General features: G+C 40.4%; 2 protein-coding genes across 2 annotated transcripts in view; one reads left to right on the top strand and one right to left on the bottom strand.

Annotated features, from left to right (window-relative positions):
• Positions 1-19,049, bottom strand: part of scai (suppressor of cancer cell invasion) — a 404,273-nt gene that overhangs the window by 214,838 nt on the left and 170,386 nt on the right. The window contains exon 4 of the mRNA XM_028809140.2: positions 2,538-2,669. Within this exon, the coding sequence (XP_028664973.1) occupies positions 2,538-2,644 (107 nt within the window). The 5' untranslated portion in view covers positions 2,645-2,669. The remainder of the gene's footprint in view (positions 1-2,537; positions 2,670-19,049) is intronic.
• Positions 1-19,049, top strand: part of LOC127529167 (uncharacterized) — a 445,804-nt gene that overhangs the window by 333,128 nt on the left and 93,627 nt on the right. The window lies entirely within an intron of this gene.

Raw genomic sequence — 19,049 nt, 5'->3', positions numbered from 1 at the left:
CTATCTACAGCAGATATAAAAACAGTTCTCAACCCCATCTCCATTACACATATACAATGAGACAGCTTACAATGGTGTTTCTCAGTTTGCTATTTCAGACACAATTCAGAAAAGAGTTGACTACATTATTTCACTGATATGGTGCTCATGATGGACTGATATCCTATACAGGGTCAACTTATTCCTTGTGCTCAATGATGCCAGGATAGGCACCAGCTCCCGTCAACCCTGAACTGATTAAACAACTTGAAAAACTGAATGCTGACAGTTATCCAGGTGTATGTTCAAAACATGCAAACCACATGCATTTCTTTGCTAAGATATTGTTCAACAGATACTTCTGGAAAAATTAGCGCACAAGATAAACAGGAAAGGCAAGATCTGCCTTTACACATTATTCATTGGTCAAGAGTCTAACCTTCAATTCAAAAGGGATAACGGATATGAGGATGACGTGACACGAGTAACGTGAATTTTTTTCTTCGTTTTTCACATTGTTTGCTGTTGTATAGCGTTGGTCACCATTGGCTTTATGATATTGCATCATACACGTTTGCAACGCCATTCTACATGGAGACATGTGGTGGTGGCTCTGTGGCTAAGGATCTGTGCTGGTAACTGGAAGATTGCCAGTTCAAATCCAAGAAAGGGTCCTACTCCATTGGGCCCTTGAGCAAAGCCATTAACCTGAAAATTGCTCCTGGGTGCTGTACAATGGCTGACCCTGTGCTCTGACTCCCAAAAGTAAGGCAAAAAGACAATTTCCCTAGGAGATTAACAAACACCAGTTTAAAAGTTTGTCTCGACCATCACTACAAACTACTGTATATATTTGCATTTAAGTTCTCCCGCGGATAAGTCGGGACTTGACTTTACCGTATAATCTCCGGTATTTTATAATGTCGGCCATATAAGTCGAATGCGGAAAACTCACACTGTTGGTCCAAGAGATTATGATATGCTAGCACCCACCTGAGAGAGTAACCATGGGGCACGTGGTCCTTTTCTTTGCTATGTATTGTGCCTATGTGACCACACGGTGATACCCGAACTATTCTGAAGCGACGTTTACACTGTTTTGTGTTTTTTGTATCTAACACCCTCATACACCTTTATTGTAAGAGCATCCCTTATCTACGATGGAGCATTCGATCAGAAGAAAATATGAAGCTGGTTTTAAATTAACTCTTTCAGGGCTAATTATTTTTTTCATTTTCTCCCAGGTCTGAATATTTTTCCCAAAAACTCAGTTTTCTAAAAAGCATACAAAGCCAACACTATATGCCTTTAACATTAAACATTAGCTTTCTAAGATTGGCTGTCACACTGCTTACATACTTACTACATACCTGTTTGTCTAACCAATATTCTGAAGGGCACTTTCTGGAAAAGAAACAGCTACCTGCCTTTCGTTTTCGATTAAAAATCGGAGTTTGATGAGTCAGAGTCTGATTCAGCAATAATATGCAACAAGCAAAAAAAAAAGAATAATGCCCACAGAGGATTTTGCTTTGTACATTCGCTTTGCTGTTTTGCCCGATGCCATCCCGCTGTTCACCCTACGCTCCCCACACACACACACACACACACACACAGGGATTCGATGTCAAGTCAATGAGTCTAACACTCCTCCTAGCAAAGAGGGTCTATCCGTAATGTGTAAAGTCAACATCCAACCTCAACCCCTGCTGTCGACAAAAATCAACATCAGCCCTAAAAGAGTTAAAAGTCGTTGAAGTGGTGAATGAAATTGGTAACTGCGCTGCTGCAACAAAATTCGATGTGTCTGAAAAACTGGTGCGAGATTGAAGGAGGCAAGAAGATGGGAAAAAAAATTTTAAGTGTCGTATTTTTGCACGGGCGTATAAGTCGGCGTTTGATTTTATGATCTATTTTTCTGGTTTCAAGACCCCACTTATACGTGAGTATGTACGGTATGTGGGGTAATTAACATATTTTAAAAAAATCCGTTTTTAGTGGAGAATACTGTTAACATAATTCTGTTGAGGAATAAGAGCTGCCAAGCTGCATCGAAACAAATCTACGTAATGCCATAAACAACATCCTAATTGAAATGATGCTGAAGAATCAATACCTCAAAATAAGTACCGGCACAAACCTTCATTTATTATTATACTGTACTACAGATACAAAAAAGCACCCCCTAAGCTGAATGATATTTCATTCTTTTGTAGCTGCACAACAACACATCCATGGCTGAAGTGTAGCCACAATGCACCCAGTTTTTTTGTGCATTGATGCAATTAGGGTTTCTTACCCTACGTGCTCACATAAATCAGCCATGACAGATATTGTGGAATCAGAATACTGTATGGATGGCGGGGCCTGCACCAGTCTCAGTTCCGACAATTCTAAGAATATAACAATCAAGACAACAAAACAAAGTAACAGAAGCATATGCAGATGGGTAGAATTATTCAATAAGTTTCTAACCTGACATGCTTAAGTGTAACAATTCTAATAATGAGGATGATGTATTAGTACAGGCCTTTTGAGCCTGGTAGTGAAGTTTTAACCTTAAACCATTAAAGAGCTGCTTGGATTTATCCAGGAGGTAACAGAAGTCTGTGACAGTCTTTCTCTCGCCCAGAGGGATGTCCTCCTCTGCACCCCCAGCTGACATTGTGCTTCTTCCTTATGATTTATTCCTGCAAGAAAAGAAAAAAAAAAGTTTAGACTGTTTTCCCAGTTTCTTATAAGGTATAAGTTTGAAAATAAATAAAAGCAGAGATTACAGTACGCATATTGATAAACGAAGCAAAAGAAGTAAAAAGAACCGTCAGGAAAACACCTGAAAAGAAAGAACATGATGGCTGTTATACAAGGCAGCATGGTGGTACAGTGGTTAGGATTTGACATGTGGACCATGTAATAATAATGCAAACAATAATGCTTTAGAACTTACCTCATGTCAAAAGTAACTAACAATAGTTTTGTCTGCAAACAAACAACCGCTTTTATGTGTGGTTTCTGGATGCTCTCGGCACACAGCACAGTACATGATCTCACTTGGTTGGGATGCTATCTGCTCCAAGCAGTCATCACTACTTACTAGTTGTGGAATAATATCCGTATTTTATCTGCTGAAAAAGGTCTTCCAGTATTTGAAAAGTTATAGTGCCCTCCATGATGTCTGCAACAAAGACACGTTTTTCTTTAATTTCCCCCTCTGCTCCACAGTTTAAAATTACAACTTACTTAATTCAGACTTGGTAGTTATTTGACTCCCGGTGTTTAGTGTTTTGCAAACCACCTTAACATGCCTTTCTTTTAGTCAAGAGTCTTTCAAAAATTAACCCTAGGCACATACTGTACAGAGCCCTTCATAATGTTTGGGACAAAGACATATTTTTCCTTGATTTATCCCTTCGCGCCACAGTTTAAAATTACAAATGAAATAATTCAGACCTGATTGAAGTGTACATTGCAGACTTTCATTTAAGGGGATTTGCACACATTTCAGTCACACTGTGTAGAAATGTCAACATTTTATATATACAGTGCATCCGGAAAGTATTCACAGCGCATCACTTTTTCCACATTTTGTTATGTTACAGCCTTATTCCAAAATGGATTAAATTCATTTCTTTCCTCAGAATTCTACACACAACACCCCATAATGACAACGTGAAAAAAATTTACTTGAGGTTTTTGCAAATTTATTAAAAATAAAAAAACTGAGAAATCCCATGTCCATAAGTATTCACAGCCTTTGCTCAATACTTTGTCGATGCACCTTTGGCAACAATTACAGCCACAAGTCTTGTTGAATATGATGCCACAAGCTTGGCACACCTATCCTTGGCCAGTTTCGCCCATTCCTCTTTGCAGCACCTCTCAAGCTCCATCAGGTTGGATGGGAAGCGTCGGTGCACAGCCATTTTAAGATCTCTCCAGAGATGTTCAATCGGATTCAAGTCTGGGCTCTGGCTGGGCCACTCAAGGACATTCACAGAGTTGTCCTGAAGCCACTCCTTTGATATCTTGGCTGTGTGCTTAGGGTCGTTGTCCTGCTGAAAGATGAACCGTCGCCCCAGTCTGAGGTCAAGAGCGCTCTGGAGCAGGTTTTCATCCAGGATGTCTCTGTACATTGCTGCAGTCATCTTTCCCTTTATCTTGACTAGTCTCCCAGTCCCTGCCGCTGAAAAACATCCCCACAGCATGATGCTGCCACCACCATGCTTCACTGTAGGGATGGTATAGGACTGGTGATGAGCGGTGCCTGGTTTCCTCCAAACGTGACGCCTGGCATTCACACCAAAGAGTTCTATCTGTGTCTCATCAGACCAGAGAATTTTCTTTCTCATGGTCTGAGAGTCCTTCAGGTGCCTTTTGGCAAACTCCAGGCGGGCTGCCATGTGCCTTTTACTAAGGAGTGGCTTCCGTCTGGCCACTCTACCATACAGGCCTGATTGGTGGATTGCTGAAGAGATGGTTGTCCTTCTGGAAGGTTCTCCTCTCTCCACAGAGGACCTCTGGAGCTCTGACAGAGTGACCATCGGGTTCTTGGTCACCTCCCTGACTAAGGCCCTTCTCCCCCGATTGCTCAGTTTAGATGGCCGGCCAGCTCTAGGAAGAGTCCTGGTGGTTTCGAACTTCTTCCACTTACGGATGATGGGGGCCACTGTGCTCATTGGGACCTTCAAAGCAGCAGAAATGTTTCTGTAACCTTCCCCAGATTTGTGCCTCGAGACAATCCTGTCTCGGAGGTCTACAGACAATTCCTTTCACTTCATGCTTGGTTTGTGCTCTGACATGAACTGTCAACTGTGGGACCTTCTATAGACAGGTGTGTGCCTTTCCAAATCATATCCAGTCAACTGAATTTACCACAGGTGGACTCCAATGAACCTGCAGAAACATCTCAAGGATGATCAGAGGAAACAGGAGGCACCTGAGCTCAATTTAGACCTTCATGGCAAAGGCTGTGAATACTTATGGACATGTGCTTTCTCAATTTTTTTATTTTTAATAAATTTGTAAAAATCTCAAGTAAACTTTTTTCATGTTGTCATTATGGGGTGTTGTGTGTAGAATTCTGAGGAAAAAATGAATTTAATCCATTTTGGAATAAGGCTGTAACATAACAAAATGTGGAAAAAGTGATGATGCGCTGTGAATACTTTCCAGATGCACTGTACGTGGTCATGGTCATTTCATATACATGGAGAGTTGGCTTGTGATTCCTCAGTGGTGTTTCATGGCTTCATAAGATACTTTGGCTCACTTCTACCCTTTGGAGCCTGTAGTTACCATTGTTCAACATGAGGACAAGAGCTGTGCCAATGAAAGTCAAAGAAGCCATCATGAGGCTGAAACACGAGAAAAAAAAAAAACATTGGAGACAATCAGTAAAATCTCAGGATTACTCAAATCAACTGTCTGGAATATCATGAAGAAGAAAGAACACTCAGGTGAGCTCAGTAATCACAAAGGGCCTGGTAGGCAGAGGAAGACCTCCGCTGCTGACATTTTGGCCAAACCATGTAAAAATGACAACATGTTTTATATATAGTCCCTTCATTTCAGTCTCCACAATTTTTTTATATGATCCCTCATTTCAAGGCACTATAATATTTGGGACATTTGGCGTCACAGGTGTTTCTAAATACCTCAGGTGGGTTTCATGGCTTCATAAGATACCTTGGCTTGGATACCTCGTTGGAGTCTGTAGCTGTCATTGTTCAACATGAGGACATGTGTGCCAATGAAAGTCAAAGAAGCCATCATGAGGATGAAACCACTGAAGACAATCATGAAGAAGAAAGAATGCACTGATGAACTCAGTAATCACAAAGGGACTGGTAGACTGGTAGAAGAATCCTCACTATGATTAAAAAAAAAATATGGAAAAAAAGTTGCAAACAAACTGTCTTCAGGGGGCCGATGTGTATGTGTCAGAGACGACTATCAGCAAAAGATTTCATGAACAGAAATACAGAGGACACACAAAAACAAGGATGAACAGATTATAGTTTGTGAAAAGGGATTTCAAAGAGCCTGCAGAATTCTGGGAAAAGGTCTTACAGACAAACAAGATGAAGATGAACCTGATCAGTGTGATGGCGAGAGAGCAAAGTGTGGAGATGAAAAGAAACTGCCCAAAATGCAAAAGCAAAGCACCTGTCATCTGTCAAACATGGAGGTAGGGTGTTATGGCTTGGGCCTTAAGTTAAGATCTGCTCAAGTTCCAGTAGATGCTTCCAAACTCTTTGGATGGCGCTTCATCCTACAACAAGCTAATGATCCAAACATACTGCTGAGGTAACACAGAGCTAAAAAAATGGAAAATTTTTGAATGGCCAAGCCACCCACCCGATTTTAATCCAATTGAGCAGGCCTTCCATATGTCGAAGAGAAAACTTAAGGGGACAAGCCCCCCGAAACAAGCAGGAGCTGAAGATGGCTGCATGACAGGCTTGGCAGAGCATCACAAGAGAAAATCCTCAGCATCTGGTGATGTCTGTGAATCGCTGACTTCAAGCAGTCATTGCAGGCAAGGGATCTGCGACAAAGAGCTAAATATGATGGCTTTAATAGACCTGTCATTGCTGTGTCCCCAACATTATGGTGCCCTGAAATGGAGGGACCATGTAAAAAAAAAGGTGTGGTGAGTAAAATATATGCCAATTCCCTTAAATGAAAGTCTGCAATGTGCACTTTACTCACGTCTGAGTTGTTTGATTTGTAAGTTTAAACTGTGGAAGCAGAAGAGGAAATCAAGGAAAAATGTATCATTGTCTCAAACATTATGGAGGGCATTGTATGTCATGCCATTATCTAACCCACTTAATGCAGGTGTGGGTTGCTGGGGTTGCTAGAACCTATCCTAGATAACAAAGGAAGCAAGGCAGGAACAAACACTGGACAGAGCACCTGTCCTTCACGCACGCACGCACACAAACACACACACACCCTGGGCCAATGTAGTGTTGCCAATTCAGTTAACCTGCAAGTCTGTGGACTGTGGGATAAAACCAAAGCACCCAAAGGAAACCCACACAGACACAAGCAGAACATGCCAACTCCATGAAGAGGGGAGGGACACAGGGCACAAACCTGGGTCTCCTTACCGTGAGGCTGCAGAACTGTGCCACCCTAGCAGGAAATATGATTTTGATAATAAATTAAGATAAAAAAACAAGCACCTTTATCAAGACTGCAGCAAAGAGTACAAGAAGTAAAATGTCAGGTAGGGGAATCTCTCACAAATTCTTCTGGTTATCTCGGGGACCCTGGAGGAATAAAGGCTTGAGAACCACTGCAAATTAACACTCTACAATGATTCTTTTTGGTTTTGGTCTTTGTGATATTCCAGATTCACAAATGGCAGTAGACAAGTCTACCAGAACTCAACTTCTTATCTTCAGCATCACTGTGCCCAAGTGACAGTAAGGATGTCAGTTGTTTCTGAGATGAAGTTTGCTGTGAAACTTGCCGTTTTAAATTATTAAGAAATAACATCTGATGAACGAGGAGACTATTCTCTTAGAAGCTCGTGCGTCTGTGAAACTGAGCTTCATCCAAATTGACATTTCAGAAAGAAAGTGGCGGATTATTTCACTCCACTTCATTCCCCTGACTGAGACAGCGGTGTTCACTTTGAGTTGAATGCAAACAGAAGAGCTGAGCATCTCGCAAACGCTAATGACTGAAGTGCTTGGGAAGGTGAATTTAGAAAGGACAAAGTAAACGCGTGATTTATTTCTTTAGATTTCTTTATTATCAATAAGCAGATCAGAATGTTCATAGCACGCACTCTATAAATAATATTTCTTATTGTACTGAGCACAACTGGCCAATGACCTTTGACTTCTAAATCACTGAGGCTTGGGACTATAAATCACATTGTTGCTCCTTTAAACCCCACTAGTGACTTATCATGTGACCCCGAGTCTGACATGTAACCTGCCAGAGTTCCAACAGTAGAAATTTGGAAAGACTTAATCTGTGGATGTGGGAATTATTTACATTTAAATGCATTTCCTTAGCAGATCCTTTCCTTCCAAAGTGACTTACAAAATAGGTCAACAAAATCAAGTAACATCAGTATAGGGATTGTTTGAGAACAAGTGCTACAGGTCAAGGGGACAAAATTGATAACCACAAGTCAAGAGCTCAGAACAAAATTCAAATAGTTTGTGATGGAAACTGGGGTGTCAATGGCCCAAACCCCAACACGAACATACAAGCACAGTTCCAGGTTCAAATAAAGGTTGGTTTATTAACCAAATCATCGTAAACACATTACAATAAGCACAAAATACAGGTTCTCTCTCCTCACAATAATTCTCTCACCACCGCACTGTCATGTTCCAGTCAAGTGTTGCCTCTCTACCTCCCAGCTCCAACTTGCCTGGATAATGGAGTGCGATCCCTTTTATTACAGACCCGGGAGTACTTCCAGTGCCGGGCAAAGCACTACCGGGTCACACGGAAGTCCATTATAACAGGGAGCTTATCTCCCTACAGTGCCCTCACACGGCACCCAGTGACCCCAGCAGAGCTGCCCTGCCGCACTACATTTCCCAGCATGCCCTGCTTGCTTCCCACTGGGCAGGGATACAGTCATATGAAAAAGTTTGTGAACCCCTCTCAGCCTACATAATAATTAACTCTACTTCAACAAAAAAAAAACGTAACAGTGGTATGTCTTACATTTCCTAGGAACATACGAGTACTGGGGTGTTTTTCCTGGTTTTTAGTGACGTAGTATTTAGTTGTATGAAATTAAATCAAATGTGAAAAACTGGCTGTGCACAAATGTGGGTCCCCTTGTCATTGTGCTGATTTGAATGCCTGTCACTGCTCAATGCTGATTACTTGGTGTGATGAGCTCGTTACGCCTTGAACTTCATAGGCAGGTGTGTCCAATCATGAGATATAAAGGTATTTAAGGTGGTCAATTACAAGTTGTGCTTCCTTCCCTTTGACTCTCCTCTGAAGAGTGACAGCATGGGATCCTCAAAGCAACTCTTCAAAGATCAGAAAACAAAGATTGTTCAGTCTCCTGGTTTAGGGGAAGGCTACAAAAAGCCATCTCAGAGGTTTAAACTGTCAGTTTCAACTGTAAGGAATGGAATCAGGAAATGGAAGGCCACAGGCACAGTTGCTGTTAAACCCAGCAGGTCTGGCAGGTCAAGACAAATACAGGAGCGGCATATGAGCAGGATTGTGAGAATGGTGACAGACAACCCACAGATCACCTCCAAAGACCTGCGAGAACATCTGGATGCAGATGGTGTATCTGTACATTGTTCTACAATTCAGCGCAATTTGCACAAAGAACATCTGTATGGCAGGGTGATGAGAAAGAAGCCCTTTCTGCACTCACGCCACAAACAGAGTCGCTTGTTGTATGCCAATGCTCATTTAGACAAGCCAGATTCATTTTGGAACGAAGTGCTTTGGACTGATGAGACAAAAAATTGGGTTATTTGGTCATAACAAAAAGCGCTTTGCATGGCGGAAGAAGAACACCGCATTCCAAGAAAAACCCCTGCTACCTACTGTCAAATTTGGTGGAGGTGCCATCATGCTGTGGGGCTGTGCGGCTAGTTCAGGGACTGGGGCCCTTGTTAAAGTCGAGGGTCAGATGAATTCAACCCAATATCAACAAATTCTTCAGGATAATGTTCAAGCATCAGTCACAAAGTTGAAGTTACGCAGGGGTTGGATATTCCAACAAGACAATGACCCAAAACACAGTTGGAAATCTACAAAGGCATTCATGCAGAGGGAGAAGTACAATGTTCTGGAATGGCCGTCACAGTCCCCTGACTTGAATATCATCGAAAATCTATGGGATGATTTGAAGCAGGCTGTCCATTAAATTGAACTGAACTGGAGAGATTTTGTATGAAGAATGGTCAACAATACCTCCATCCAGAATCAGACACTCATCAAAGGCTATAGGAGGACAGCGTCTAGAGGACAAAAGGAGGCTCAACTAAGTATTGATGTCATATCTCTGTTGGGGTGCCCACATTTATGCACCTGTCTAATTTTGTTATGATGCATATTGCATATTTTCTATTAATCCAATAAACTTAGTGTCACTGCTGAAATCCTACTGTTTCCATAAGGCAAGTCATATATTAAAAGGAAGTTGCTACTTTGAAAGCTCAGCCAATGATAAACAAAAATCCAGAATTAAGAGGGGTTCCCAAACTTTTTCATATGACTGTATCTATAACTGCTGCCATCTAGCATGCTGGGGGAATAAAAACTCCCAAAACTCCCCAGCGATATATCTTTTCTTTTCCATGGGCCGTCCGTCCATCTTTTCCAATCCTTCCTTCCAAGTCTGCTTCTTGTTTCCTCCCCGGCCAGGATGCCCGTCCAGCCAATGTGGCATCTACACAGTTATAATTCCCAAATTTACAAGACCTGTTAGAAAGAAATTCACCAAACGAGGGTCTTTAGACGCTTCTTAAAACACATGAAGGGAGTCAGAATTCTGAATGGAGGTGTCAAGCTCATTCCACCAGCCAAGAGCTACACACAAATACACTCTGGACTGAGATTTTATACCACACAGTGGTGGTACCACTCAAGCCTGTGGAGTCAGAAGCTATTATTTGTTTACTAGAGTTGGTAAAAAATTTCCAATCTCATATATACTACCAGCCAAAACTTTTAGAACACCTCAGTTTTTCCAGTTGAAATGCAATGAGTAAAATAAAATGGTGAAATGTTAAGCAGTAAACTGCCAGAGGTTGAAATTTAAAGTTTAGGTGAGCAAAAATATGAAAAAAAGGAAATTTCAGAATATTACAAATGGGGCTTCTTCAGTGAACAACTAATAGGTTACAACCTGCAGATGTCCCATGACAAGTCTTGCATGTTGAAGCAAACAACTTGCACAGGTGTCCCAACTTCTGTTGATTACTTAAAAACCCTATGAATGCCTTAAAGTGGAGTTACAACTGACTGTATATATTTATAAATGCGTGCCTTTTTTTCTTTTTGATTGTTTTACATTGCAATGTTCAGCACTCCCAGCTGGTCTCCAATCCAAGTAACTTGCCAAACTCAAGCTTCCCTTGTTCATGGGTGTCGTAATTCAGACACACTGATTTATTTTTTTACTGCTCTTCAGAACCAGGCAATTGGGCTTCAAAACATATAACACTACTACTTAATAAAGGAGAATTTAATAATAAACAAAACAAATAACTGTACTACAATTATTCAGAGGAATCTCTGGAGGCATGCTAAGTTTGTGACACACCATCTGTTGGAATTAAAATGCATTCTCACAGATCCTGGCACACTGAAGAATATGGAGGGATGCTAGACCCCCTGAAGCACTGGAATTTCACTGTACAACATCAGCAGATGCATAAATACTTTCTTTATTTTAACTTTCACTTCCACTGTAACATATAAACACTTTTTTTTTTTCTTTCACATTTGTCTGCCAGCTCCACAAAGTGTCACTCAAATCACAGCCCAGATCACACTCATGGGTTTCTGTTAAGATAAACAGTGTTCTGGAAAACTGCCGATTTCAAAGAGACTCTAAGCAGCTTCAGGAAAGCCCTTTCGGTCCACGTGCTCCACCATAGGATGAAACCCATACGATATCAAACCCTGAGCCTGTTCACACCTTCATCGGTCAGTTGGGTCATGGTGCTTTACAACAGTGAAATAAAAACACAAGACAAAAAGCAATGAAACTGCACTAAATTCTTCCAAGTGTATTAATGGATCTTGATCGCTTTCTGCTTCGTTTATTAATAATGGTTTCCATCCACACTTACCAGTAGAGTCACCTCTCAATACTTGTAAAGAGGGATTGTCCCATATTGCAACATAAAAATTCAGCGTATAGTATTGAATCAGTAAGGCGTGCGATCAGTCCCGTATTTTCGTATACATTAATTAATACATACACAAGCTCTTCAAAGTGCAGAGAATAACATGAGGACAGTTAAAATCAAACCCGTGAAGAGAACAAGCGCCATTTTCATTAGGAAATTAGACCAATATAGATGAGAACAGGCCATTCAGCCCAACAAACCTTGCCAGTCCTATCCACATAATTCTTCCAAAATAACATCAAGTTGAGTTTTGAAAATCTCTAAAGTCCTACTGTCTACTGCACTGCTTAGTCACTTATTCCAAGTGTCTGTGGTTCTCTGTGTGAAGAAAAACTTCCTAAAGTTTGTGAGAAATTTACTTTTAACAAGTTTCCTCGTGTTCTACTTGCTTTTAAAGTCCCAGTCTCGATCCACTGGACTAATTCCCTTCAGAATTTTAAACACTTCAATCATGTCACCTTTTCATCGTTTTGATCTTAAAACTGTAAAGGCTAAGCTCTTTCTTCATAACTCATCCCCTGTAGCCCTGGAATCAGTCTACTCGTTCTTCTCTGGACCTTTTCTTGTGCTGCTTTGTCTGTTCTGTAGCCTGGAGATGAAAACTGCACAGAGAACTCCAGATGAAGCCTCACCAGTGTGTTATAAAGCTTGAGCAGAACCTCCTTGGACTTGTACTCCACATTTCAGGGAGCTATATTAGCCTTCTTAACACTAGAATCCCTGAAGCCTACGAAAAAACTTGTAATCCCGGCCCACCTTAAAGCCCATCACACCTCTCCATCAGTGTCTTTTGTTTTGTAAATGTGTCGATCAGCACAAGCAGCTTGCTATCCCATCGCCCCCCTTGACACAGCTCAACTCGTGCAGTAAGTTCTCCCAGCTCAAGCCAAAGCTCCTTATCTGTGTGTAAGATCTGGAGTTGTACAGGGTAAGTAATATAGTATATCGTTATTTGCAATACATGCATTTCATGTGTGTTCCGTGTCTACAAAGATCTGGGTTAGTGTAGGATGAAAGGAAATGCAAGACAAGAAATGCTAAGCACATACCTAAAGCAGAAACTTTTTCCATGTTATACTAATAAATTAATTGTATAATGTGTGAAGACTTTAGTCCAAATATCAACTAAACACCTGCACTTTTATACAAGAATATGACCAAAGGAAAAAAAAGCATTCAATTTACATGTGGCTATCAATGAGTTAAAAACCCAAGTTCAAATGTCAATCGACAGGGAGTTTACACGTATTCTTGAATGGTGCAGAGGTAAGAACTGCTGACTTATAATCCGAACGTCCTGGGGTCAAAACTGGCCACTCCTTGTGAGTTGCTATTTTCATCATTATTATTATTATTACTATAAACTAATAAAAACATACATTTGATTTGAGTCTGTAACACCTGGTGTATATTTTTGCTACTTGTAAAAGTTAGCACTTGTCTTTTTATTATTCAGTTCTATTCTCTCTGTGACATTCATGTGGTACTGGCTTCTCCCTCTCTGAGTTGATGGCATTTATCTACATTCTTTTCACAAGAGCAGCGATGACCACAGTGGGTGCTGTGACTAATACCTGCTCACAACTATTTGTTGTACCGGCAATCAAAGATTCGATGTCCCATGACCGCTATTACCCTGGACAAAGGCGGAACCGTAACAACAGACAGCTTCTTTACGGCGCTTTCGCTGACTTATAGACGACTGCACCACAACACAACTCCATAAAGTAAAATGGGACTTCTACCTGCAGCTATAGTCACTTCAGTACGCGAGCAAATCGCCATGCTAGGGTTTAGATCTGACAGCGCCGTGCTGACGGTGTATGCGCCCAAAAAGAAAAAGCCTTTGATTTCATTCTGTAACAGCCAGTGTAAAGTTTGGGTGTAAATCAATGGGAAAGGACAAACTGGATGGTGGCTCCAACCCCTGAAATTCTGCATTTTTGGGCAGGGCACATTATAATTTTACTATTATTACTTACATCTGTGCTTCCTGTTTAAGACGGGTTGAAACCTAAGTAATCAACATCGCCTTCAGTGTTTGCAGGGCACCTTCTATTGGAATGCATGCATGCAGTTATAATAATAAATAATAATAATAATTCTTTGCATTTATATAGCGCTTTTCTCACTACTCAAAGCGCTTAGCAATTGCAGGTTAAGGGCCTTCCTTGCTAAAGGACCCAATAGAGCAGAGTCCCTATTGGCATTTACGGGATTCGAACCAGCAACCTTCCAATTGCCAGTGCAGATCCCTAGCCTCAGAGCCACCACTCTGCATTGCATTTGTCATTTCAACAGGTGGCACATCAGAAACATTTGTAGTAATAAACTTTGTTACTACAAATGTTTGTAATCTACCATCTGCTTGAATAACGGAGACATAGCAACTGGACGTGCACCTAGACACTTCTCTGTTTGTTAAGGTGGAATAGCCGATTTTTGTTCATCCTACAGTTACTCTTTGTTGGGTGTATTCAGCATTAACGTTTCCAGTTCAGTTTCACCTGCAGCTATAGTCACTTTAGTACGCGAGTAATTCGCCATGCCAGTGTTTAGATCTGGCAGTGCCGTGCTGACGGTGTACGCGCCCAAAAAGAAGAAGCCTTTGATTTCAGTCTGTAACAGCCGGTGTAAACTTTTGCTACTTGTAAAAGACATCGTCGAAGGAATATAAGCAGACACACAAACGCTGGTGAATCATGTCTTCTTTGTATCTTGTTGTCACTTGAATTTATTGTTTTTCAGTTTTATTCTTGAATAAAAGCACACTTGTTTCGTTATACCTTTGTGAAAAGAGTTTATTTTATATTCCAGTAACCACTTGAATGAGATCAAATCTGTCTCTGCCTCTCTCGCGCACGCACACACACACACATTATATACATGAAAACGTCACTATTTGAAAACGCTATGCCATGGAGTACAGGCAAGATTGAAAAAAAAAACATGTTCAACTGACAACTCATGGTCAAATGGCCTTACACGTCTTTTTCTTGCTCAAAATATGTCCTACCAAAGATACATTTAACAGTTTTAGTCTTTGCATCCGCACTCTTAAAAAACATGGAGAATTGTCTTATATTTTAGTCACTTGACTCTAGTGGTTCAATCACCTCCACACCCTCAATCCTATCCTGATTATTACAAAATACTAAATCCAGACAGGCTTCACCCCATGTTGGTGCTTCAACATACTGCGTTAAAAAACAGTCACTGATTCCATCTGAAAATTCCTACTCTTGTGCCCCACTATTTGCAACATTATCCATGTCAATATTCGGGTAGTTAAAGTCCCCCATGATTATAATATCCCCCTGCAACCTTGTCTTTTTAATTGATGTGCATTGAAATTACTGTCTTCATTAGGTGATCTATAAGACACTTCTAAAATAAGGCCCTTTCCCTAATGCTTCCCAGGCAAGGCCAGATGTCCTCACTAAGATGGGGCTCATCGTTCAACTGAAGAGGACTTGCGTTTAAATTCTGTTTGACATAAACAGCAACCCAACCTCCTTTTCTATTCCATCTATCCTTCCTAAAAATGTGTATCCCTCTATGTCAGTGCTCCGCAACCGGTGTGCCACGGCACATTGGTGTGCCTTGAGCCGATACAGGTGTGACGCGGTCAAATAAGACAATTTTCTAACTAAATGATATTTCAACGGTCCTCCTTAGAAACACAATAACGAGAATACGTGCAATGAAATATTCGCGTAAATAGCCTTTTAAAGGTTTAATAATTTTATGTGTCATTTCTCTGAAATAATAAATCCCATCGCCTGGCGCCTACGACGTAGGCCCTACGTAGTCGCCAGACAACTCCGTAGTATGCTTTGATAGCCAGAGCGCTCCGTGCCCTCACCTAGATTCAATTCAAGCCGACGTATTAGTCGTGCTACTGCTACGTCGCATTCACTCGTCTTGCGACAGTAGTTATCATTCATTACTATTAGTTGTGTTGCTGAATTGTGTATGGTTAACGTTCTTCGTGTGATTCATATTTAGTTTTATACCCCTTTAAATATGGATACATTTTTACGTGGAAAAGATTCGTCTTCACGTACAGATGATGAAGAACCCAGCACAAGCGTTGCAAAAAAAAAAACAGAGAAGATTGTGAAAAGTAAGTACAACGAAGACTACATTCGATATGGATTCTCGTGGTGTGGTGACAAAATGGCTCCAAAGCCACAATGCATCATTTGCGGCGATCAGCTATCAAACGAGGCAATGGTACCCAGTAAACTAAATCGCCATCAAAATTCAAACCATCCCAATTACGCCAAAAAAGACAAACAACTCTTGTGTTAATTAAAAATGATAAGCGGTCATGCTTAAAAGATCTTGACCAAGAACTTAGGGTTGCGCTGTCAAATATTGAGCCGAATATAAAACTTTTGTGTTCATTGAAACAAACGCAGGTATCACATTAATCAGTCATTATGTTATAATAATTATATTAAGATTGCATAAAAGTAAATATAGTATAGTTTTTATGTATGTATACTTATAATAAATGTATACTTATAAAAAATGAAAATTTATTGTAAAATTTGTGTATTACATTAATATCTATATATTAGTGCCGTAGCTGGAGACCATGTTGCCCGGGGCGGTGAAAAATTTGACGCCCCAAAGCTGAAAAAAATTTTTTTTTGCGCCGCCTCAAGGAACAAAAAAAAAAAGGAAACTACCGTAGTTTGGACGCCCCTAAATAGCTGGCGCTCGCTACGCCACTGCTATATATTTTAGCTTTTGACGTGCCGCGGAAATTCTAGGAAGAACTTTGGTGTGTCGTAGGTGAGAAAAGGTTGCGGAGCACTGCTCTATGTTATACTCATCCCCATCTTTGTTATTTAGCCAGGTTTCCGTTATTGTTATAATATGATTAGGCTCACTTCTTTTATTTTTGATACTTCAAGCATTAAGGCAAGATATTTTTAATGTGTTACTCCTTGTACAATTAAATGTTTGGTTAGAATTTACATTACTATGCATTTTGATTTTTTCACTATTGCTTGTTCCTCCATGTACAGTTCTAAACCTGGCCTGTCCTAAACTTCTTTTCCCCCATTCCCTACTTTAAACAATCCTCGACTAACCTCCTCATACACCTTCCCAATACATTGGTGCCCCTCCAATTCTGATGTAACCCATCATGGTGGGACAGGTCCCATCTGAAATTCCCCTTGGGATTAATAAAGTATCTATCTATCTATCTATTTGTTCCAAAAGGAGTCCCAATGCCCAATTAACATTATCCTTCTAGTCTGCACCAAGATTTGAGGCACACATTAAGCCTTCTAATCTCCTCAATATTACCTGGACTGGAGCGTGGCACAGACAGAACTTCAGAGAACACCACCTTGTCATTTCTGCTCCTCAACCTGGCACCTAACTCTTTGAAACTGGATCACAGAACGGACAGATTACCATTATGTATGCCATTTGTTCCAACATGGACAATGACAACTTAATCCATCCTTGCTCTGGCCAAGTACCTATCCACCTTTCTTGGGAGGTCTCCCACCTGTGCACCCAGAAGGTAATGGACAGTGTGAGATTCCCTGTATCTGGAGAAAACCTGTGCTCCAGTCCCCCTAATGATTGAGTCCCCAACTCTTTCTACCTCTCTTTTTCTGAGAATTGGTTTGGAGGTGGCCCTCATTCCTGCCTAACACCTCAGAATCTACAGAGACACCATCCAGCCCCACAAGGACCTGAAAACGGTTTGACACTTTCAGATCTGAGGTTGATGCCCCCCAACAGTGTGCACCCCTTACCTTACGCCTTGTGACCATGACCTGCCTATCTCTACCTGTCATTCCAACGTATGCCACATCCTAAACATTAACACTGCCTTTGTAAATCTCATACCAAATGCATCACAAACATTAATCCTGCTTTTACGAATCTCATATCAAAGGACATATAATACAGGCATAATCATAGCATTTGTCACTCCAAGAGATGGTGCACCACACACTTCAACACCACTTTTGCAAATCCCATAACAAATGGCACATCACAAACATTAACAATACTTAACAAATTCAATACCAAATGGCAGATAACCGAGCCACATACATTTCCATTCCAACAGATGGTACATCAGGCACATTAACACTGCTTTAGAATCCCATACCAAATGGCATATAATCGAGACATACAGTATGTATTGCATTGTCATTCCAATAAAGTGTGTCACACATATTAAAAATACTTTTACAAATTCCATACCAAATGGCATATAAAAGAGACATACGTGTTGTATTCTCCATTCCAACAGATGGCACATCACAAACACTAACACTGCTTTAACAAATTCTACACAAAATGGGATATAACTGAGGTAGATTAATTGCATTTGTCATTTCAACAGATGGTGTTTCACAAACACTGACACTGCTTTTATTAATCCAATACCAAATGGCATATAACCAAGACATATGCATTGCATGGTGCATTGCAAATGTTAATGCTTTAGGTCTATGTTGATTACTTAGATTTCATTCCATCTAGAAGAAAGCTGCAATGTAAAAAATATGACAAAAGTGAAGGGGTCTGAAAACGTTCTGAATGCACTGCATGTACAGCGTAAGAAGATTGTAGAGAAATAAAACCTTTATAATATGTCAGTTCTGATTTACACAGAAAACTGAGTTAAGCCATTAAAATGTGACAATAAGAGAGAAGTTACCAAACAATAAGGGAAAAAAGTAAATTTAGATACAAAACCAAATAAACCTTCATTTCAAATTAGATTTGCAACAGCAAACTGATTATGATATAATTATCTGGGGATGTTTAAATGTATAATTTAAATGTACAGTTAAACGAAAAACAAAAGAAATTAAGCAAATTGGAGTTAAAATAGGGTTAGTTAATTTTATGACTCACTGCTTCACGTCTTATTGGTTCATTGTGTCCCTCTGGGAACTGTTTGAGCAAAAAGGCGTATTGGACATACATATGTACTTACATACAGAGCCCGCCATATAATAATGTTTGGGACACAAAGACCTATTTTTCTTTCTTGATTCATTCCCCACCCCTGCTACACAGTTTAAAATGGCAAATCAAACAATTCAAACCTGTGATTAAAGTGCACATTGCAAACTTTCATTGAAGGGGTTTTGCAGACATTTTGGCCACTCAATACTTTTTTCTAAACTGTAACCCCCCCCCCCCCCCATTTCA

This window comes from Erpetoichthys calabaricus, chromosome 9 (genome assembly GCF_900747795.2).
Source record: "Erpetoichthys calabaricus chromosome 9, fErpCal1.3, whole genome shotgun sequence".
Classification (NCBI taxonomy): Eukaryota; Metazoa; Chordata; class Cladistia; order Polypteriformes; family Polypteridae; genus Erpetoichthys; species Erpetoichthys calabaricus.
This window is presented reverse-complemented; position numbering and strand designations above follow the sequence as displayed.